This window comes from Patiria miniata, unplaced genomic scaffold, assembly GCF_015706575.1.
Source record: "Patiria miniata isolate m_02_andy unplaced genomic scaffold, ASM1570657v1 HiC_scaffold_13, whole genome shotgun sequence".
NCBI lineage: Eukaryota > Metazoa > Echinodermata > Asteroidea > Valvatida > Asterinidae > Patiria > Patiria miniata.
Genome location: NW_024037051.1, coordinates 18537495 through 18555631, shown reverse-complemented (window position 1 = coordinate 18555631; position 18137 = coordinate 18537495). Strand labels below are relative to the sequence as shown.

Here is an 18137-nt window from a genome sequence, read left to right as displayed (position 1 = left end):
ACAGTGTTTTTGTTTGTTGTTTTAATTACAATTATGTATTACATCAAATACGAAGGGATGATCATATTTGGCAATTTGGCATGCAGGCGAAATAACCTCAACAGTCACTTGCTGCTGAGCGTCCATTTCATCTCTGTGAACCGGTTCATACCTGCAGTATGAAGAGTTTTAAAATCTTCATTGTCTTCGCCAAAAACAACTCTTCTAAAGTTTGGTCTCACAACCCAATTTTTCGTTTTCTAAGTGACGTCGCAAAAAAGGCAGCCACTGCGTACGGCACCATGTACCAGACAGAGTGGGCCAATCCAAAATCAGAGATGGACCCCGAGGTTTCTTACACCTCTAGTTACAAGAAGTTGGATACAAGTCGAGGTTTACCTGCGAGAGGAGAATGCCGATGGTGATTGCAAGCTGGTGGCAGGTGCCGATGGCTCCCCGTAGATTGACAGGGGCGATCTCGGCCAAATACAGGGGCACGATGGTGATGGAACAACCTGGTAATGCAGTCATCAAGTTAGGCATCAGTTATCACAGAACTCTTGAAGGTTTTGGTTGAGTGATTTGAAAATTGTCTATTACGATACGGAGATAACTAAAACACTTTGAACATCTGTGTTGTCAAACACGTTTTTGAGTCTAATTGTTAATTGATATAATTTTTTTGGTAATATCGATAAAGTTGCAATCGATAAACGTAATTCGCCCACGTGTTCGTATGATATGTGAGGTGCATAGACCACCGTTTTCTATATTTAGCCAGTCAAGTCAATTACACAATACAGAATCAAACCTCAACATGACATCCACTGGTCAATCTTTTGGTCAGTCAGTCAGTCAATTAATTAAATCAATCATTTCAATAAATCAATCACATATTATATCGATTCATAAACCGGGCCACGGTCAGTGTATCGATCGGGCGGTCGCTTGGTTTTTGGTTAAATTAATCGATACATTGATTATTTGAGTCTTCAATCGCCAGTCATTGAAGCTATAAATAGGGCAATTGATTCCCATACAAAGGTCAACTGGTTTCAAATATAAAATCGATAAATCGGTCAGGAGGTTAAAAAAAAAAATCTATTCGGATCAATTTATGAATCAATACCTGGCACATGTATACCTACCGACCATGAATCCGATAACGATTCGTGCCAGCATAACCAACTCGAAACTGTTGGCGAATTCGGCGCCGCAGAACCCGAACATCAGCGCAGCTGCAATGGAGAAGATATTGTTGAGGAGGAGGGCGCCCTTCCTGCAAAGTTGAAGATTTCAAAATTTCACTGACTGAGGGTGAAACGAGAGCCCGAAAATAGAAACTAACCGATAAAGAAATGCTGTATGGGCCCTTTCACCTGTAAGCTACAGGTACAGCCACTTGAATGCGTTGTTAAGTGCATGCTGAGTACATGAAATAATCTTTGGTTGTTCAAGTATTGCAATTCCACTAGGCTAATGGGAGGCGAGGAGACAGGGGCGGTGGAAAGCTTTTCAAACTGGGGGCAACACCAAAAAGGGGGCACTTTCTCAGAAAATGGCACCTTACGTCGGTGTGAAAGTGGAGGAAAAGAATATGGTCCCGTTCATTACGCTATAAACCCATATGACGAAGAACAAAAGAAAACTTTGTCCATCTTGCTCTTTGTGTTTCTTTAACCTCGTTATAAAGAGAGACAATTTTTGTTTAACGCGAGAGCCAGTTCTGCAGTATACAAATATTGAATGCTTTGAGTGGTGAAGTAAAACTAGCCTCCCGAGGTGATCCATGGGCATTCATAGTCCATGGATCACCGAGGGAGGCTAGTTTTACTTCACCACGAGATACAGCATTCAATATTTGTTTCATAACACTTCACCCACAGATTCTGCTTGATATTAATATTTTAAATTATTTAAATCTGAACACAGTTAAAATTAACTTCAATTTCAATACAAAATTTGTGAAAAATGTATTTCTCTCTTCCAAACTACCCCTTAACGAAATGTTTGAACCCAAGTCTGCGGCGCGCTCTCTTTGAACAATACGTGCTACGCGCAACTCGCAACGCGCACACCAGCATGCATTTGCCATAGATATAGAACTTAAAAAACTAGATCGGACGCGCGTATGATACGCGCGTTTTGACAGGACGCTGCCATTGGTCACGTGAATAGGGTCAAAAATTTAAACGCGCATTTCTTCGGCATGACGATCACTTGTACGCCATCACTGCTTGAAAATGATGGCAATCTTTGCGGCAGCAAAGTTCAACTAAGACGGAGAAAGGGACCCAGAAGACAGTCTCTCAAGAAGTTAACATCACGTGTGAGTAACTTAATACACAGAATTTATCTCTTGAGAGTACATTTCGAACAAGACAGCTTTTATAAAAAAAAATAACTCAATATAGGCTACGTTACGCAATGCCAATGGGCATTAAATCACAGGAATGAGTGTGGAGAACAATCCCCCATGTGTGATCCAAAGGATCCTCCGAATTTTGTAATAACCGCGTAGGGCCTACTTAAAATTTTGACAGTATATTGTTTTAAAAGTTAAGATGGTACTCCTGATCCTGAACATCGAATAACTATTATTTCTGGCCTAACATCACCCTCCCCTCTCCTGCTTTTCAATAATAGTCCGACTCCACGGGGGAACGACGATTGGGAGTCACTTTTTTGTTGTGGGATGTGGGTGATTAAAGAAAATGCACCATTCTCCTAGTTTGAACACATCAATGAGAAATATTCCAAATGGCAGCAAATAGAATCCAACAAAGCACGATCGTCTTTGCAGCGACCATTTCCCTGCAGAGTGCTTCAAGGTGGAATGGGGAGAAAACACGTCTGCGTGTCGATGTCGTACCGTCAATCTTTGAAGACTACCCGACTCATTTGAAGCCTGTAAGTATTACAATGAGCCTTGGGGCCAGGATAGGCTATCGATAATTACTGTCATGTATTTAAAGGCCTATCATGTGCTTTATTTGTTTTATTTCGTAGAAAGACTACAGTCTTGTGTATGGACTTAAGCACGAGAGAGAAAAGCTGCCAACGGCAAGGAAAGAACCGACCCAAGCCCCCGTCGAAGATATTGCTTCAGTGGCTGTACCGGCAAAACAACATCAGCGATAGAGCATGCATATACAGTCTACCACCAGAAATGGATCTACCCTCGGAAGTAGCAGGAAGGCTATATAATCCAAAGCTTGAACAGGAAAACAGACAACTCCGGCAGGAAAATCGACGATCATGTCGAAAAAGATCTTATCCGTCAGAGAGGTGGTAAAAGGCCTGTAAGAGGAGCAACTTGTTACTCCAAGAGATGGTCGACCAGATGGAAACACAGTTTCCTATTCTGCAATTGGAAGTCACTTTGCTGGAGCTGGGAAAACTGCGCCTTGCTCAACGAACCACAATCATAGTGAACAGATGAAGAAGTTTTCACTGCTCGACAAAAGCGTACGTCTTCGTCAGAAAGAAGATTGCACTGCCGACTGAATCCCGGTACATACCGTTATTTCGTTTGACCGTTTTTGATTTCCTCAAAAACAAAAACAGTAAACGAACCATCGACTGTTTTGTCGTTGTACAGTTTTGTAAAACGGTCAAACGGTATAAAGTCACAAAAACAATGACCTTTTTGTTATTTTTTTGAATTGTAAAAAGCGATAAACGGTTAGTTGCTTTATTTTTAGAGTGTTATTTTACAAAAACATGACAATGACAAAACGGTCAATAGTCTTGTCGACCATTTTTGGATTCAGGTTTGGCAATTAAGCAATGCACCTTGGAATGTTAATGTGTCCTTGGGATCGTTTCACTGCCTGGGAAGTTTTCCTTCGTACAATTATGTCGTTCTCACGACAGAATTTGCGAATATTGGCTATTGAAGAGCCGCGCCAAACTCCAATTTCCTTCAAAATATCTGCAACTTCTTCATACGTCTTACCACCCTGTATCCATTCTGAAATTTCCTCCTTGAAATTTTCCAGCGCCATTTTTGCTTGCAACTCTTTTAAGCCCAACCAATTAATCTCAGTAGATGGGGGTCAGGGTTACGCCAGGAATCACACCACGCATTAATATAATTATGCCGAACACTTCGTCGTGCACGGCATGGTCCCCCTCCACCCCCCCCCTTGCCCACCGCCACAAAATGCACCACGGACTGTTAACTATGACACTGAAATAAAAAATAAAAACAGTCTGTATTCAATACTGACCGTTTTGCTGTTTTTCAAAGTTATTTGTGTAAAACTGAAAAACAAAAATCATTGATCGTTATGCTGTAATGAATTTTACTAAACTGATAAAACGAAATACCCGTAATTATCTTAAAACCGTTTGACCGTTTTACAAAACTGTAAAACGACGTAACGATCAATCGTTCGTTTACTGTTTTTGTTTTTGAGGAAATCCAAAACGGTGAAACGAAATAACGGTATGTCCCGGGATTCGACTGTGCGTACAGTGAGGAGATAGCTGGCCACGCATGCATAACTGGGCCTCGTGCGTGGACCATAGCTAAACTTTAACAAGTTTCGCTTAGTATTTCGTTATCGTCTTTTTGTTGCTCCTCAGAAATTGAAGATTGAATAGCCATCTGTTTGCGTTCATGCATATGAGGAAGATATATTGGATTACTTATTCTGGTTCATAAATTTATGGGAAGCAATACTCACCTGCTGGTAGTTGCATAGGCTACGTTCACATAAATATTCGGATGGTGACAACCAAATGTATTTTTTTCATGAGCAATGATATTCTTGACATCTTGATTAATGGATGATATGGATATGGAACTGCCATTTCATCAGATTATTTATTAGCTAACGAGTAAGTTTTCATTGTATTTAAATTGTTTATTACCTAAAAGTTATTTAAGTATAAGTTTGTTCAGTACTCACAACAGATGGCCAGAGACTTGTTTTTGTAGTCATCCATTCATTTCAAAGGTAATGTTCCTATTGAGGTTAGCAGTATTAATTGATGGCCCATTGAAAATCATCTGTCAGGTGACATGGCTACCCTCTTTAAATAAAGCTATTATTATTATTAAAGCAACGCAATATTTCGAGTGCCCGTTTTCATTCGTTGCTCATTTACAAAATGATTTTCTGTTATTTCATTTTGATGTTGGTAAAATTAAAAGTTTATGTTTTGTCTGATAGGCAAGTAACGGTTGATTTTTATTGCACATTTTAAAAAAGAGGGGAAAATCTCATGAAACAGGTTGACATTTAACTACGCTTTTGACATTTGCCTTTGTTAAAGATATAAGAACACAATGTGGCTACTTTTCGGTACAAATTAGTATTCTTGGCTGAAAATCAATTACCTTCACAGAATCTGTGGGTGAGGTGTTATAATAACCATTATATTCACGTGAAGAGCACTATTATTTTTTAGGGACCATTTTCCATCTTGAAATGGAGCACAATTTTTAAGCTGTGAGTGGGGCACTAATTGTGTTTTCGAGGGACAGTTTTCCATCTCGAGAAGTTGGCGCGAGAGGAGCGCTATTGTTTTTGATGGCCAATTTTCCATCTCGAGAGGGGTACAATTACATTCTTGCGAGAAGAATTTTGTGCTTTCGAGGGGTACTTTTCCATCTCGAGAAGGTGCACAATTTTGTTAATGCGAGAGGGGTAGTTTTGCATTACAAGTGAGGAGACGATTTTATTTGTAGCGCGATCATATGCTTTAATATACGTGAGCGTTTGAGGGAAAGTTTTGCAGTTTCATCTCGAGGGGCACAAATTTAACTGCCAGAGGGAAGTAGTATAGCAGGAGCATTTGACCTCGTATTTCGCAGGAGGATCATGACCCTCAATATATGAGGGTCATTGAGGGTCTCGTGACGTCGATCCTAGGAGGGGGGGGGGTGTAGCCTTGTCAAAAGTTGAAAGGACGTTGTACATGATCATAATATTCTGATGTAAAATATGAACAATATGATTTCATTTATTGGCTATTTCGGCAACAATGCCGAAACAGCCTTTGTTTTCCTTAAGATTTGTTTTATTTTTTTATTTATTTTTTTTATATTTCTTTTTCAGTCATTTGCCCATTGCATTTGTACACGTTTTTTGTCCCCGGCACTTTGGGCAATAAAATCAATCCGATTGCCTTTAAACTCGGCACTGTAGTGCGAGTCTGCCAAAGCCCCGCCCCGCAAGAAAAAAATTAACTTCCTTTAATTCTAGCTCTTACAATGCACATCGCATGTACAGGCTTTTGGATTTTTCTGATGTGTCGCCTGATTTCTGCCCATGAACGGTGTGTTCCATCCAAATCTATTTCCACTGTAGGCCTATTTGTAACTTGCTGGACTTTCCAGCAAACTAAAACGGAGAATTAACGCAAATGATTTTGAAACTTTTGTCAGCAGCGCGACGTCGCAGCACGAACACCAAACCATTTGACCCATCACAGAACACGGCACATACAATCGATTAACGTTCATGTAGTTGGGTCAGCTACAGCAAGCGCGATCCGGAACTAGGCAAAAACATACGGCCATTCTTTGGCGACTTTTCAAATATTAGAGACTCCACGACTCATTCTGATTCAACGATCATTCGATGCAACAGTTTATACGACGGTAGAGTACGAACAAAATATTCGAAATCACACGGTCCGAGTGATGCACCAAGGAGACAAATTTATCGTCGATTCGCGGCTTACGTGATTTTCTACAAACCGTCCAAACATGTCAAAGTGCGAGTCGCAAATCTAGCCAAAATTCCTTTTCTAAAGATAGTAACAAAAAGATCCTTGTGTATCAAGAAGCTTACATTTTCCTTTTCAAAATGCACTTCGTCCTAAAAAAAAATAGTATTGGAGACCAATTCAAAATAGGTAGGGTTTTATTTGAAGCGATCCGGAACTAGGAAAAATCCGGAACTAGGAAAATGACTTTACCAGTGCCAACTGCAAAGCACCACATTATTAATTACACATTCAAGGATTCTTGATAACTATGATTAAAGGAAACACATTTTTTTAACAGGCTCAATCAACAGTCGACAGTAGTGTGAAGTGCGTATTTGACCACGTTTTGTGGTGGAGGATCATGATCCTCATCGAGGATCATATCGGTGACCCCGACGAGGATCATAAACGGGGTGTGTCTCTGGCGTTGTGACGTCACGGATCGATGGACAAATCGATCGTGGGGATTAGCGTTGAACGAGTATTGTTGGTATAGGTAATTTGTTAAACAAAAAAAGGGTATACAGACGGCTATTAGGGAGAGCACACAGGGGATGCACTTTTTTAAGTGTGTTTTTGTATGCCGGTTCCCGATGAGGAGGTAAATGTACACATAAATCATATTTCCAGCCATGTATTGTTAGTTATTATAAGTGTACTGAAAATGCCTATTCAGTATAGGCCTTTCATAGCATTTAATTTGTTTTTCATCTTCTTTTCTTTGCTTTTTACGCTAATGATGTTGATTGGACCAATTAATTTAAAATTTCAGTATTTGAAAAAGCGAAAATTCCTTGCCTTTATTATTTTCAAATAGGTGAACAGGTGTTATGATATTAATAAATGTAACTTTATCAAATATATAGAGGCCTATGAGTTATAAAAGACGACTAAACAAAGAGATACGAGACACGTAAAATAAACACAGCATCACACTTTACATTCTCATTTACAAGTTCGTGTCAACAGTTGATTTTATTTCACACCACACTAAATCAATAACAATTTAATGACTTCTATATAACGATATTCTTGCGCTTTTCTTGCTCACTTGATCATTTCTTGCTCAATCCTTGTTCATTTTTGCTCATTTGCTCATTTCTTGCTCATTTGCTCATTTTCTGATCAGCTTGTGCTCATCTGCTCATGTGGCCGCCCATCCGCAAATCTCTTTTCACTGATCAACGAATGAGCATAGCAATGATTTGTGAATGGCCGACGAAATGAGCAGATGAGACCTTAGGCGAAGCTAGCGGGCGGGGGGGGGGGGGGGGGGGGGGGGGAATAGGGGGGATATTCCCCCCCCCCCTAATATTTTGTAAAAACTGCCTTTTTCATTCATATGCCCTTTTTTCAACGGACTTACCCCCCAATACTTTGTAAGGAGTGCCCTTTTTTTACGAAGTGCCTTTTTTTCTGAACAAGTGCCCTTTTAAAAAAAGAAGTGGTGCCCTTTTTGTGTCGTCTACCGTTTTGGGTGCCTTTTTCAGAATTTCGCACATATATCCGCCCTGAAAATCACCATATATTGGCCATTTGTGTGCATAATTGTCGGTTTTGAACAGCGCCCCCATCGATAGATAGTACCACCCCCCCCCCCCCTGCTTCTTGATTTTACGGAGGCCAAGGGTCCGGAGAAAAAAACCTGTTTACATTTCACAACGAATGTGCAAGTGCCCTTTTTCAAAAAATGTACCCCCCCCCCAGCACGAATCACCGTGCTACGCCCCTTGAGCAAGAATTGAATTGATAGAAAATGAGCAAGATATGGGCAAGAAATGAGCAAGAAACGAGCAAATGAGCAAGAAAAAGAGTATACAGCAAGAAATGAGGAGGGAATGAGCAAATTATGAGCAAGAAACGAGCAAGAAAAAAGTAAGAAATGAGCAAATGAGCAAGAAATGAGAAAGGAAAAAGCAAGTGAGCAAGAAAGAGCAAGTGACCAAGTGTGCAAGAAAAGAGCAAGAAATGAGCAAATATTAACAAGGAATAAGCAAGAAATGATTACGTGAGCAAGAAAAGCGCAATAATATCGTTATATAGAAGTCATTAAATTGTTATTGATTTAGTGTGGTGTGAAATAAAATCAACTGTTGACACAAACTTGTAAATGAGAATGTAAAGTGTGATGCTGTGTTTATTTAACGTGTCTCGTATCTCTTTGTTTAGTCGTCTTTTATAACTCATAGGCCTCTATATATTTGATAAAGTTACATTTATTAATTTCATAACACCTGTTCACCTATTTGAAAATAATAAAGGCATTGAGGTATTTTCGCTTTTTCAAATAATGAAATTTTAAATTAATTGGTCCAATCAACATCATTAGCGTAAAAAGCAAAGAAAAGAAGAAGAAAAACAAATTAAATGCTATGAAAGGCCTATACTGAATAGGCCTTTTCAGTACACTTATAATAACTAACAATACATGGCTTGAAATATGATTTATGTGTACATTTCTTTTTCTCCTAACGAATTTACAATTTGTATGTTCTGTTTTAACGGGGAAAACCTATGAATTCCGATTTAGGGCGTCTGAAACTCTCTGGGGGAGGGCTTTCTTTTTGCGCACAAAATAATAAACCCACCCCGCAAGAGCAGAATTATTGCCTGACACATAATAACTCCAATTTCGTAAAGAACCATTCAATAACTAAATGTCGGTGGATTTTTTGGTTGTTTGATGTCTCATTTAAAGGTGAATTTCCTTTATATTGGCAATGACGAAAATCTATTTTGATTTGGATCGTTATTCGAAAATAGCACGGGGATGGAACGCATCTTTAATGTAGGACTTGTGAGGACTTACAATAAAAGTGGGGAGTTGTGCGGCTCCAAAAGGGGGTACATATTTTGAGTGCCTATACTTGAGGAATTTCAGTTGCTTCTAGGAAGAAACTGGCTCGTTTCCTTTTCGATCTGTTTTAGGAGGGTGTGTGGGGCAGAATTAGATATCACGGCACGTTTCTAATTAGGTCAGGACTCAGGAGTGGTCTTGTAACTCTATGAATTTGGTAAAAGAAATATTGTTTTGGAGAAAAAACAGGTCCTACTTGCCTGCCGAGGATGTCGGCAAGTTTACCGCCGAGGAGCGCACCGAAAGCACCGCCAACGCAGTAGAGGGATGTGGTGAAGGCGATCAACCACGTCATGGTGCCCGAGTCAATGTAGTCCTCTCGACGCTGATAGTTGGACGCGTTGTAAAAATCATTGATGTACTGTGAAAAAGAAGAGAAAATCAAACCTGTGCCTAGTTTTTTTCATTGGTCACCACCCCATCACCGTTTTGAAATCGTTCGTTTTCTTTCTTCTTTTTTCCCGGACAATAATTCTCCGCGCCTTTTATTCTATATATATATATGGTATAAACTTGAAACCTTGAACAAATATCAACCCCGGTAGTACCAAGGTGTGCATATTAATCTGACGTCATGATTACAAGTTCAAAATGTGACCAATTTCTTTCACTTATAACTACTGAACAAAATGATAAATCATGTTCATACTTTGTTATCATAATAACCATTAATTGATACACGTTTCTGCTGTGTACTTGAAGTTGCTTGATGACCTTTACTTCCGTGGCTACCAAGGACAACATTTAGTGAATTCAAAATACCAACGGAAGCCTCAAATTGAAATAGAGTTAATTTCTTCGCAATATAGGTCAAGGGGTGAAGATGAAAACAAGTATGAACTTGAACCTACTCAACCTAGGTTTGAAGATGTGAAGAAAAAAAGTGACTCATCATGACGACAGCTGGTATAAAATTACAAGCGATTTAAGGACAAAATTTGAAAAATTACTCTGAACTGTAGTGTAACTTTTCAAATGAATGGAGTACTGTTCACATTGTTTTTTGTAATCAGGTAGACATTGCATAGCGAGGGTTCAGGATCATGACGTCATCAAACCTGAAGTTAAAATAGGCAGAATTTTGAAAGTGACCAATTTCCGTTTTTCGATGCAATTCATTTTTTACAATGCTTAACATTTACATCCATAATCCAGTGGCGATGTTGGTGGCACAAATGATATGGCACAGATAATGATATCAGCTACATTGTTGCTGTGACGTCATCAAACCGGAAGTAAGGTGCCATCGATGCATACATTAAATACATTTGTGTACTTTTTAATATTCTAGTATCCTGTCTATTAAATCAATTTCAGTGAGCACATTTTCAAGCGATGGCGTCATCAAACCGGAGGTAACGTTTAAATAGTTTTTTTTTCCAAATTAAAACAAATTCTACACTGGAAAAAAGTGATTGGAATCTTTTTGACTTATTAAACAGTTGCCTGTTCGATAAGCTCGTGTTGTAACACCGTCGCTAGATCTAGGTTACTGCTGTTATTTTTGCTGTTTGCTTCTTATTCCCATACATGTTATAGTTCCTTGTGTTGTACCAAAATAATTTAGCCTATCGGACGCCCTTGCAATACTTCATTATGCGAAAAGAGCGAAGGTGTTTGACTTTGGTACATGGTTTGCACTTATATAACAGTTTTTTGTCAGGTCGACTCTTTCCAATGCTCCAATCAATCGTGTAATAAAAATAATTTAACACGAGTTTGGATGCACACACAGCCTGCAACGGCTAAATTTCCCCTCACAATCACAACGCTCAACCCCCTTCTTTATTTCCTTCTATCTGTGTACATCTATACTATGATGTACATGTACATGTATATATGTATATACTATGCATGGTGTAAGGTACTGATCATTATCTCGCAAATTGCCAACGGGTTATAAACGGACAGTGTCGGTACGCTGGAAGGGTTACGTAACCATATCAATAGAGATATGCACAAAGCTGTGTACGGTGCGGATTCGCTGGCATCTATGCGTGGACGGAGCATAATAATATAGCAAGCAGCATTTGTTATTGTGTTAACAGTTAACTGTTAAGTGAATGGATGGAGGGGAGGATGGCGGTTTGCTTTTGTACAATACGTTTGATAAATAACGGACCATATTAATATGATCTTTTTAAGCATAGGTACTAGTATTATTTAGGAGTTGTGAGCAATTAGTCTCATGATTGTTCATCGGTGTATTTTAGCTGTAGGAATGCATTGTATAAATATAGGTTATGTTTTGGCCTACATTTAAAAAAAAATCAACCAAACGATTTAGTGAGGGCAATGTTCTGTAGAAATATTACACCCAATACACCACTTTTCCAAAGTTGGTAAACAGAACTAAAATGATTTACATACATGTTAAGATTGTTCTATCAGTTATTTCCTGCCAGCGATTTGTTGTTGAAGGGAACATTTCTAGATTTTAAATATTGTCTAGGACTAGAAGAGATGATTTTTGGGGGAAATTATTGCAAGTTGGCCCTTAGTACGGATGGAGTTTTCAGCAACGATGTCCATTGTTCACATTTGTTTTCTGCCAAATGCTCAACTTGAAATGCACACATATTCTATTGTTCGTTTGCAGTAAGAACATGTAAAGTATCCGCCCAACATAACCTAAACTGTTTGTTCTAACTTGCTTGAATATGACGATACCCCATCCCTATTGAACAAATAAACCAAATCTTATCAGTTTTACCGATAAGCAAAGCTAAGAGAACGGAGAATACAATAGCGCTATATATTTTAAATCCTTCAATTCAAGACTGGCCTTTGAAACGTACACACCTTATTTTGTAATTTGGTAAATTTTTCCTCCTCAGTCTTTAAGGTAATGACCCTACAAAACAACAGTCTTCAGCAGTAACAAAACAGTAGTGTACACACGAATCCAAGTTGCTGACATAATCGTTATAATATACTCAATTTTATCACCATGAGACCTAGCACAAGGTCGTACGCCATGCCGAATACACATGACAATTGTATGGACATGGCGCAAATGCACCGTTTACCAACGCACATTGTAAAATAATATACGTTATGTAATCAAATTTATCAGGCCGTTAGTGTGCAACGAAAACGTAGCCGGATCCCAGGAAAAAGAGCTTTAAAGACAGATTTATCATGAATTAGTTGGTCATGTACATACAGTAGAATGGAAATGAATCGGATCCCGCGAGGGTGAATATTTTGAGTGTTCTTAGTTATAGTTGATTTCCAACTTGCTTCCAAGGCTAAAGCCTTAAGATTTCGTGAAAGGGCCTTTACCCAAAAGCATTATTCTGGAGGTTTGTGTCACATTTTGTTTGCCCGTCTTGACAAGAACGAGGGCCTTTCAGATTGCTTTCCTTGGCATATTTGTGCTGCGGATGCAGAGTTGCAGACTGCTTGGTTCTATTCACTAAGAGATAATTTATAGAAAGTGTTTGGGGGTTGGCAGGGGGTGGGGCAGAGGCGTACCCAGGCAGTCACTGAGTGACCATGGGCGCAGTCCATTCATAATGCATCATGCATGGCTGTCTTGCCAAGCGCGGTAAAATGGGAACCGTCTATTTTAGCATTACATAACAATTAAAGGGCTCTATATAAGTTATTTTTGCCAATATCAAATTCTCATACAGATCTTATTTTCTTGCTTGGACCATCTAATGGGTGAAAGATTCTTGCGATACTTGTTTCCATTTTTGTGCTCCATTTTTAGTCATATATCTACTCGAAGTGGATAAAAAATTGTGATGATGTGATGTGAGATGATCAGAATGGAAAATGTGATGTTTTTCTATTTAAAGCAGTTTTTAAACTTGTTAGATCAGTGCAACTGTAAAGTTGACTGTATAATATAATAACTTTATTCAACTATAAAATGGTGCCTATACTGAATAACCATTCTATAGTAGCTGAAAAATAAAAGTGTTTCCAAGACATTTGATTGGAAAGTGGCAAACAGCAGCTCTTGGAAATGGCAATTGAGGCTTGGAATGGACAAGGAAACACCATCTGTTTAGCTTTTAAAAAGGCCTAATATTTTCTTCTTTTAATGAGAGATTTGCATTTTTTCCATAGTTTCGATCATGTTTCGATGCGCACTTACCCCAAAGCCCAAGGGTGCCGTCAGCACACCGGTCCCGTAGCCGAACTGCAAGGAGGATCCCACCGACACGGAGAATGTGGACAACCCCAGCCATACCGTCGCTTTCCCCTGTTTAACAGAAGTACCAGCAGACGAATATTTAAACTTTCCCATTTTTGGAATGAGGTGCAAATCCAGGAGAAGAATGCTCAAGAAAAGATAGTGAGGTTGTTTTGGACTGACAATAGCGATCCTGTAGTCTTGTGCTCCGTCTATAGTTGTTTTTCTCTATGGTTATACGCAATAAGGGGCAACACTACATGAGTGCACGTGAAGCGTGCAAACAGGTTATTGTCCGCGAGTACGTGTCCTTGCTTACATCACATGGTACCCTCGGGAGGGGGAATGATAAGGGTTGCCTGGCGCATGCGTGTTGACTAGGAGGCGTGTATGGGTGCACATAAGTACACATATTCCCATAGACACCAGTGACTTCAAAAACTCTCATAGGTGTTCAGACTCCACAGGAAAATGATGATCAACATTTCACCTTTCATTTTCTTTTCAATTTTTGGTGGGTTGACCGATGATGTCTTGAAGAAATTCTCACCCGATGAATTAAGACCACCCCTAACACGAATAATATTTCCCAAACTGGAAAAGTATAGCAATTAAAAAAAAGAATCCCTCAAAAACATGGCTAAATAGCGCCACTTTCAGCCTCAATTGCATTCAAAGTAATCAGATTTGGAAGCCCCATGTCTAGGCCAGATTTGCAGTAGTGCTATATGTCTTCATAGTCCCCAATTCCATGGCTCTCAGAACTCTCATACACGAATTTGAGTGTATAACTTTTATTCATGAGCTCGCGGACGGATTTTTTGCCTATTTACGTGTGCACCCGTGTGTCCATGAATGGACTGTGGCTTTTGCTCTTTGAATGGACGTATCGTCTGAGCCCTGAACAGACTTTCAAGAAGAGAGCCTTGGCATAGCTGCAGTGCTTCTTGGTGAAACCAGTGTGAAAAGTTAAGGCTTATTCTTTTTTGATGTCTCATACTGAAACATTATTGCGCCTTTACGGAAAACCACACAGCAGCTCTCACATGCCATATGCCGATGCGTGATTCTGTTTTACGCTAGTTATTATGGTGCACTCACGTACACTCGGGGTTAAGTTGTGTTCAAATGTGTTTTATAGCTCCATTATGTTCCAACCGAACATAAGGCTAGGATTCTGCCGCACATTGGTTCAACACGTTTTTTATACTTTGCCGGCTGTCTGCAGGGGCCGAGCCCAGCCGTCTACGTATATCATGTGTATAGGCCTCTAGCCAGATCTATAGACACTACCATGCGTACTGTCAAGATCCTTTTCATCGAACACCCTCAAAAATCAACTGTTTTGTTTTTTTAAATAAAAACCTCCCTGGGAAAAAATAACCGAAAATCGATCGACAGGGAAAGCGATATTTATTTTGCAAGAGGGACGCCACGCTGAATGTTCAAACATTATTGATTATCATTTATCCACGTTGTCGGTCAAGAAGGATTATCATTTGGAAGACTCCGCGTTTGTCTTTTAAGCCTGGTCCAGGGTCTTTCAACCCATGGTGACGGGGGAGGAGAGCCGACGGGGGAGGAGTGGGCTCCCCCATATTAGCTTTCAAAGGACAGATTTCTTTTACTCATTAATTTTAAAAGAGTATGGTGGCCTTGAAGGGACATATAACCAGCCGTGAATATCTTTCTTTGCGACGAGTCGCGAATTTAGTCGCGAATATAGATTTTGTTCATCAGCTTGGAGGGTATTTAACCAAACGGGCGCGATAGAGGGTGTTATTTCATAGTTTCGGCGGCAGGATTCCTATCGTTGCATGCTTCATCGTACGTGTCGAAAAACTCAATGGAGGGGAACTCAGATAGCAAAACTTTAATGAATTGGCGTTACTTTATTTTACAAACAATACGAACTCAATTAACAAGGTACGTTGCCCGACACGCGGGGCAAATATCTATGATGCACACTGTTGAACCTTTATTAGTAACTGGGAACATATTTATGACAATAAACCACTATTCGTACATCTGGTCTGGAATTTATTGCGACGGTTTGTCGCGACGTCGTGAATTTGTCTCACGCTGTCGACTTCTCGTGAAAAATGTACACGGCGTCGCAAAAATATTCACGGCGTCGCAAAACTATTCACAACGTCGCAAAAATATAATCGCACGACTCCGCGAAAATATTCACGACTAATCCATGACGTCACAAAGACAAATATTCTTGACCGGTTATGTCACTTCACGGCCACAATAACCATACATTTTAATTCGAATTGCTCTAAAAAGCAAGTGCAAACTCAAAAAGTGAAAACTCTATGTCGATTGAATGGATTTCAGTCATATCCTTTGTTTCAGTCGGAGGGAGTGGTTTTCATTCGAATGGTTACTCTGGAAATCAGAGAGTGAAGTTACGTCATTATTGTAATTATATAATATTGGATGACTTTGTGAATACAAGAATACATTGCACGAGCTATGACAATATTGCCCAAGTCGAAGACGAGTGCAACATTGTCATATCGAGTGCAATATAAATAACATTAGCTATATATGTATAATAGTACCTAAGTTTAGTTTCAAGTAGCTTCAAGTTGTTTCCAGCAAGCGCACAAGTTTGAAGTTCAAATGTTGAGTCTATTTTTGGTATATAACTGTCGACTTTGGAATTCGGAGCTATAAATGGGTGGACATGTCCTACCGTTCATATCTAGCACTGCACTGAAAATTCAATATGCCTTGGAAATGTTATAATGCAGCTATTGCAGGCAGACAATGTAGATATGAAAATAACAAACATAATGGTATTAATTAAACACAGAAAATCCTTGATAAATCCGGGTGTGGATTATGTTCCAATTGCTTGTACAAGTGTGACAGAGATGCACAATTCGCTTCATTTACAAGTAAAAGCAGAAAACAATAAAAAAATTTGAGCATTTCAGGTTAACATATTTCGAGTGACAGCCTGAGAGATAACTTAACAACACAAAAGTTTCATAGCATGCATTGAGCACTGCAAAGGCCGAATGGACCATTTGCGACTTTTCTGCTGTCATTTTCAAGAAAGAGGAATTAACATCATGTCCTCGCGACTGTTTGAACCTAACCATCGCGAGGAAAAAAAAGGTTTTTTTTATTCAAATACTATACCAAATTTAATAAATTTAGTAGAATTTGCAATCGGTTACATGAGTGAGAAATATTTTTCCCGAGTGACGAACTGCGATCGTACTACATGTTCAAGATGTTGTAAGTCAAAAACGAATGAGCGAACAGGAAGGGAGGCCTTTCAACAAAACCTTGCTTTACCTCCGGAAACATGAAGATGCATTTTCACACTTTTCTCACAGCTCATGCTGACATTTCTCAGCTTTAATTTGGATAGGTAAGTTTCCTTTGTATTAAACTCTCTTCAGATATATTAGATCTTGCAGTCTGGCTCCTTGATCCTATACTTCTGACGAAACGGAGCCATTTATAGACGTCTGGAATTGTCAGATCAAGGAACCAGACTACATGGCTTGCACTCGTTCAGGACGTGTGACCGATTGCAAACAAAATGTGGACTAAATAAATTGGTAAATTGGGGAAGTATTTGAAAAAAAAATGTCACATTTTTTCAAATGAAGGTCGGCGCATCATCGTTGGATATTGATACAAAAATGCCACCTTTCTTGAAAATGACAGCTGCCATGACATACAGGTGTCATGATTTCACAGAATACTTTTATTCACTAACAGTAAAGTAAACAATTTCATAATAATTTGGTAGTTGTTATTGTTTATGTTCACAAATGTTGTTCATTACTTTTAAGCCTGTTTTGTTAGACAAAAACAGTTACGCGCTTTGCTTTAGATTAAAATCTTTTACCATTTTTACCAGTGCTCGTATGCTGGGAACAAATTAAATAAAATACATACCGGTCGTAGTAGCGGTTCCTCATCGAACTTGACTGCCCTCTCACCAAACTTGTCTGGCTTCTCATCCATGGTTGTAAAGTGGAAAATGGAAAACCTTTTCGATATTTTCTTTAGCTACGGGTCTCACCACAGATTCGACACGGATCTCTGAGGTTGAAAATGCGAAACAACCCTCGTGCACGGTGTCGGTAGTCAATAGGGATTGGACTGTGAACCACTGTTGGTTGCCATCTGTGACGAGTACCGTACGCTACGACACTTTGCGAAGCCGCCCAAGATAAGCCATAGATAATCATTTATCATTTTATATAAATATTAACCAGCCTAACCTAGTCAACCTTATGAAACGCACATTGAGTTTTGATAGAGGGGAACCTCTGAAAAGCTATCAAATGTCGAAAACCGATCAAATGCGGTCAATTCGGCTTTTGTATCAAAAGAGTGAAAATTCTGTCTCAAGTCGGAAAGGGAGTTTTCGGTTTCGTAGGGCGTTATTTTGTCCTC

At 39.3% G+C, this 18137-nt stretch overlaps 1 protein-coding gene across 1 annotated transcript in view; it reads right to left on the bottom strand.

Annotated features, from left to right (window-relative positions):
* The window catches only part of LOC119721447 (solute carrier family 2, facilitated glucose transporter member 5-like), a 28857-nt gene extending 10980 nt beyond the window's left edge, over nt 1–17877 (bottom strand). The window contains exons 1-5 of the mRNA XM_038191526.1: nt 17634–17877; nt 13668–13775; nt 9760–9920; nt 1128–1258; nt 379–494 (exon numbers count right to left, since the gene is read on the bottom strand). Of these exons, the coding sequence (XP_038047454.1) occupies nt 379–494; nt 1128–1258; nt 9760–9920; nt 13668–13775; nt 17634–17702 (585 nt within the window). The 5' untranslated portion in view covers nt 17703–17877. The remainder of the gene's footprint in view (nt 1–378; nt 495–1127; nt 1259–9759; nt 9921–13667; nt 13776–17633) is intronic.
* Nucleotides 17878–18137: the final 260 nt, after the last annotated feature.